The sequence below is a fragment of the Carassius auratus genome, unplaced genomic scaffold, assembly GCF_003368295.1.
Source record: "Carassius auratus strain Wakin unplaced genomic scaffold, ASM336829v1 scaf_tig00002576, whole genome shotgun sequence".
Classification (NCBI taxonomy): domain Eukaryota; kingdom Metazoa; phylum Chordata; class Actinopteri; order Cypriniformes; family Cyprinidae; genus Carassius; species Carassius auratus.
In genome coordinates, this window is record NW_020523459.1 from 1,904,623 (window position 1) to 1,910,622 (window position 6,000).

The 6,000-nt window shown below is 34.3% G+C and overlaps 1 protein-coding gene across 7 annotated transcripts in view; it reads left to right on the top strand.

The window, feature by feature from the left end:
- Window positions 1-5,792, top strand: part of LOC113069923 (nuclear factor 1 C-type-like) — an 87,718-nt gene extending 81,926 nt beyond the window's left edge. For 4 of the 7 annotated variants that reach the window (XM_026243049.1, XM_026243050.1, XM_026243047.1 and 1 more), the window contains one exon: window positions 5,523-5,790. In XM_026243049.1, the coding sequence (XP_026098834.1) occupies window positions 5,523-5,543 (21 nt within the window). In that variant the 3' untranslated portion in view covers window positions 5,544-5,790. Of the gene's footprint in view, window positions 1-5,522 lie in introns of all 7 variants that reach the window. The other 3 variants (XM_026243052.1, XM_026243054.1, XM_026243046.1) reach the window with 2 other exon arrangements.
- The last annotated feature ends 208 nt before the right edge of the window (window positions 5,793-6,000 follow it).

Sequence of the window (6,000 nt, forward strand, 5' to 3'; positions counted from 1 at the left end):
ACTCTCAAAACAGACACACACAAACACAGACATCAAATTAAATTGTAATGCATATTATAGATTAAACTGAATAACTGCATTTTAACTACTGAAAACTTCAACTAAATTCAACCTTAATTTCAAGCAGTACTTGAAAATTTCCCTTGAACCCCATTGCCTGAGGAAACACTACAGCAGCGCTCGTCTGGACCCTCTGAGAGACCCAAGTCTTCTGTGTTCAATTATAGATCAGAAATGAATAGATACAGGATCTACCGCTGGACGCTCAGCTGCCAAAAGAAACGTAGTCCTTTACATTAAATATAGAGCCAATGTAGATACAACACCTTAACCCATATATGGGTGATTCATAGAATGTGTATAATTCATATGAATTATATAAAAAATTTTACATTTAGTTTTTCTTGTTTTAAGATAAATTAGACTAAAACAATGTAATATTAAGACTTGTTTTCAGAGAATATTATTATTTATATAAAGTATTTTTTATTTCACGTTTAAAAAATAAAATAAAAAATTCTGCATTTCGTGCTTCAAACTAAATATATTCTCTGAATATACAACAAAATATTAATTCTTATGTAAATGATTATTGATTGTTATTATTTATTATTATATGATTGTTTTATTGTTTTTATTGGGAAAAAACAAATCAAAAAATATTTTTTATATAAATATACAAAATATTAATAAACAAAGGCGTTTTTGTTTGTTTTTGCAGTCCACCATATAATCCTGTGTGTTCAGCCTTCTTATTTATGAATCACATGCAAAACTTTTGCATGCTCAGCACAATCCTGACCTGATTAAAAGGCACACAATAGTAGCTGAGATTCTCTGTGATGCTTCATTAATCCTGTAGTCCCATAAATAAAGACTTGAAAGGCCTTTCTTAAGTAATAGCTGCAGTTATGTGGGATTTGGCTAGGGAATGCGGCAGTGCTCAGGTAAAATCTGGACTGTGGAGGTGAACTGCATGGCTCTGGAGTCCGGGTGCACTGCTGCATTGCAGTGCTTTCAGCTCCATAAAAAAAGTGTAAATGCACTCGATTGAGCTGTGTGACTGGAGAGCGGGACAGAAGAGTGATCGATGAGTACTAGTGTGTGTTAGTATGTATTAAAGACCATTTCTTGAAAACCTTGAACCCAACAAATGACAAACAGACATAGCAGTTAAGGTTCTTCCTTAAAGTCCAAACTTTTCTAGCTCTCATGTGTGTCTGTGTCCTTTTGAGAGTGTCATGAGCTGAGAGGGAGGGGGAAAGAAGTAATCAAATGAGAGGAGGTTCCGTTCATTTGCTCCGTGATGGTCACGTCCAGGGCTGTCTGGTTGCTTGGGGAAACCAGACATGATGTAATTGTCAGATAAACCTGTGCTTGAGGGAGTGGAAAAAGGAAGAGAGCACTGTGACCAATCAAATTGACCACACTGTCTTGTGTGACTGAGACTAACACTGGACTGGTCTGGGAATCACTGACTGTCCAGACCTCGTTTGACAAAACACCTGATTATTAAGAAAAGAACTTGATTTTTATTATTAAACAATATTTTTTACTTAAATACAACATGTTAATTAAAAATTATTCATTTAATCCTTTTTTAATTTCTTTTGTTTGCACTGTGAAAAGCAGGGTTATTGTCAACTAAACCTAAAGACAACCTGAAAAAATATTTTTAATCTGAAATAAAATATAATATATAATATATTTTTTTACGTTTTAAAAGCTAAATTAAACAAAGCAGACTGAAAATATTAATAACAAATATAATAGTATTGAAATTTTACAGAAATAATACTGGTGAAAAGTAAAAATGTGTAGTTTCTGTCCTAAATGATTTGACCCTAAAAAATAAAAAGTAAATAATTATTATAATAATTATTATTAAACAGTATTGTTTTATTTATTTTTAATATACCTATTTTTTACTTACTTTCTTTCTTTCTTTGACACTCTCATTCTATGTCTTTGTATTAAACTCAGAGTTTAATAGACTTCTGTAGTTTTCTTTTCACTGATGAAAAGGGAATGTTCCTAACAATCTTTGTTTTTGGAGGAGCTTGTATTTCAGCCTCACCTCCAAGCTCCCCTGAAGCATTGTAATTAAAAGGAGAGACTGTCATTTGTTAGGCCCTTGTGGTCTAATATGTCCCCCTTCTTGGACCAGTAACCTGCCTTCGTCTCAGCTTTATATTTTCATAACCTAAACCACCTGTCACAAAGACAAAGCCCATTACTTTTATAGGGAACTAAATATTTAGTTTGGAGTGAACGCCTAACCACTGTTAGCCTGGGCTCTACTGATCTCTGTGTCCTCAGGAAAGAATGAGTGAGTGAGAAAGTATGAGCTTTGGATGTGCCCTAGTGCAAGGAAAAATTAAAATATCAGGCAAAAGAGAACAGTCTGGAACAGTGGACTGAAACCTGTGTGATGAGACAAAGATGGAATGGTTACTCTCCAGATTTTATACTTGGAATATTATTTTAATACCTTGCCGTGAACTTGCTGTTTTTACAGTTTAGATGATAAAAAATTACATTTGTGTGCCATGAATCTCAAATATATGATAAATGTGTTCATTAAATATTATATTTTTTCACAAATGTTATCACTGTATAATTTTCACATCTGGGGTTTGGCTATAGTGTATAAATATTTATAAATCTTTTATAAACTGATTTTAATAATAAAACCAGATTTTTATTATTATTATTATTTAAATATAACATAAGATGTGGCAACATGGTGTGCTCATAGTTAATCTAGTCAAGCTTTTACATTTAACCCATTTGTTTATTGTTCCTCCAAGCAGCCTTAATTAGTTTGATCTGACTCAGCTCACCAAGATAATTGACCACTGAAAACATCACAGTTAGGTAACGTTGAAAATCTGCTTAATTTAATGACTTTAGTCAGCTTCACTAGTGGTTTTGCATTGGTTTGGTTGTATCAACATTTGTGGAGATGAATTTGATAATAACTCCCCACTTTCTGGCCAGTTTCTGGCATAAATCAAAGAAACAACAGGAGACGATGCTACACGTGACATTTTCTTGAGCTGTTTTGATCATATTTAAGTGTAAATTCTAATCTGGTTTGAGGTGAGGTTAGAGAATATATCTATCACAACCAAGAAGAGGGGCATATGGTGCAGCACATTTTCCTACCAAAGAAAGTATAGAGTTTCCATAACTTATGTTGGAAATATATTAAATCTCAACTTGACTCTCTAGAGAAAGAGGATTGCGGATTTATCTCATAAAGAGACATTTTCAGTATAGTAAAATGGTGTGTTGTCACTTGAAGTCAAAGCCAAGATGAAATCCAGAGCTCTGGAGTATGTGTCTGTGAGTGTGTTTCTCCAGAATTTATTTATAAATTCAGTTTTTCCTCTCAAGCATTCAAGGGTAACATTTAGCCTTTCGGTTTCGAGTGAAATGCATTTTGACAAAGGAGTGGTTTTAATTGTGCTGTCAAATTCACAAGGCTTGAAAACAAGTACAATCCCCACACTGTCCACTCTCTCGGGCTTGAATGTGATCCAGTAATCAACACAAAATATGATTTGGGAATACTGCATCCCAGTACACTGTAGTTAGTAATCACTCAGAAAGCAACATCTTTGCATTTCCCTGCAGTGTCAGCTGTCATTATAAACGGTTTTCTCTTTCTGACAGTAGTTTCTAAATGATGCTGAAGTTTTATGGGTTGTGTAAGGTTAACCTAAATTCAAGTTTCCATATCAGAATCACACCATTCTCAGATAGCTAGCAAACAGAAGTCAAAATAGACTGATTTCAGCAAGTAATTATGTTTATATACTTAATTGTAAGCTTAATAGCTTGTATTGTGGCATGAAATGTTAGATACCTGGTCTTGCATGTGGTCTGTAGATTGTGGAAACACCCTTATTACTGATCTTTTTTACCTAAATGTGTCAAATTTTAACAAAGATTCTCAAGGCTGTGTGCTAATATCTGGACACTGCATTGTGGATTTGTGGAGTCATTTTTCTGTGGTTTGGTGTTGTACAAGAATCAAGCCATTAGTGTGATGTATACAAACTCTTCAGCAGGGAATGGGAAAATCTTTTCCTTTTTTAGCATTATTAAATCAATACATTCGGGGGTAGTTGAAGACGTCTGTTGGACTGCTGTGAAATTACTTAAAACCTTAGTGGAAAATATTGAGCCAGGGGCTTATGGCATGAAATCCTTTTTTCTGTTTTTAAACCTTGTCAAATTTTAAAAGACTTCAGTGGTCTGTGAATGAAAGCCAAAATCCTGTTATGCTTTTAAAAGGTTTGGGTGGGATCCTGCTGAGCTCTTTCTCACTGTCTGGCACTCATAGCATTTTACTCTGTATTAGTTTTAATAGGTTCCTCAATTCTGGCCCCTGACTAAGTGTTTGCCTCCCATTATCAGAAAGCCACTGATTATATTTGTAACCTCCAGCTCATTAGATTCTGCTTTGGGGAGTTTTTGCATTATTTAGATCCTCACAGGACGCATACCACTTACTGTCACCACCACATACAAAACCTAAACACACACACAACTCACACACTAGCAGGGTAAATGGATGTTTCTTTAGCTGCTTACACTCAAATGTTCTAGGGTGGGATTTCTTTTTCTTTTTTTCATCAAGACTGCATTTATTTGATCAAAAATACAGTAAAAAACAGTAATTTAGTGACATATTTTTACAATTTGAAAAACTCTTTATATTTTAAAATGCAATTCACTCCAGTTATTCCAAGTTATGAAGCCATTCTAATACATTGATAGATAGATTTATTATCATCAATGTTGAAAACAGTTGTAATTATTTATATCTTTGTGCAAAACGTTGAAATTATTGAAATGTTTATATATGTAAACATGTAAAAGTCCTTACTGTCATTTTGATCAATTTAATGCACCCTTGATGAATTGGTGTTCATTTCTTAAATATTACTGACCCATAACTTTTAAATGGTTGTGTAAATATAACTTGTGAACAGAATTATTAAAGTGATCAAATTATAAAATTGTCAAATTATGCATTAGGATTCATGAAAAACTACTTCACTCAGTTGCTTTCTGATAAAGGGAGGCAAACTGTTGGTCATGAAAGTCAGCAAGACAAAAGTAGTTGGCCTTTTTATTTCAGAAATGTAATTTCAACCACAAAAATGCTGTAACAGTACACAATCTGAGATGTGATGGAAATATTTATGTGGTTTGAGAAAAATGGAAAAATGACAGAATGATGAATGAATGTTTGTGATGAATGTTTTCCTGTGTTGAACTTTGTTAGAAGACAAATAAAGTGTGTTTATTCTACAAAGCCAAAGGTGCCCATTGTTTAAGAAAACCCATAGAAATTGCCCTGTGCATTCAATTTAGAGGAAGCTGCCCCATCTCGACTAGATTTTTTATCTGATTTAGCTGTATATCCCATAGCACTCCCCCTGTTGTGTTACTTGTGTTTGTACAGATGTCTTGGTGATTTTGATTCTCTCTCTTTCTCTCTCTTGCAGTCCTGGTATCTGGGGAACTGATCGTCACACACACGCAGACGAACCCGAGGAGGCACAGACATGGATTAATTTTTTTTTTTTTTTTGTGGGATTTATGAGAAAAAAGTTGTGAACAAGATGCAAGAGGGAAAATCAGATATATATGCAGTATTTGTATACACACACACACACACACACACACACACACACACATATATATATATATTAGGGGTGTAACGGTTCACAAAATTCACGGTTCGGTTCGATACGATACACTGATGTCACGGTTCGGTTCGGTTCGGTTCGATACGTTTTAGATACAGCAAAATGTAAAAACATCTCAACTTTTCAGAATGCCGCAAGCGCACCGCGGGTCATGTGACAAGAACCAACCAATCAGCTTCATCCTTTCCCGTAACAACGTTGAGAGCTCAGCCAAGATGAAGGAACAGCTGATCATAGTTGTATATGGATTGCAATTTTGAAATAAATTCAGTAG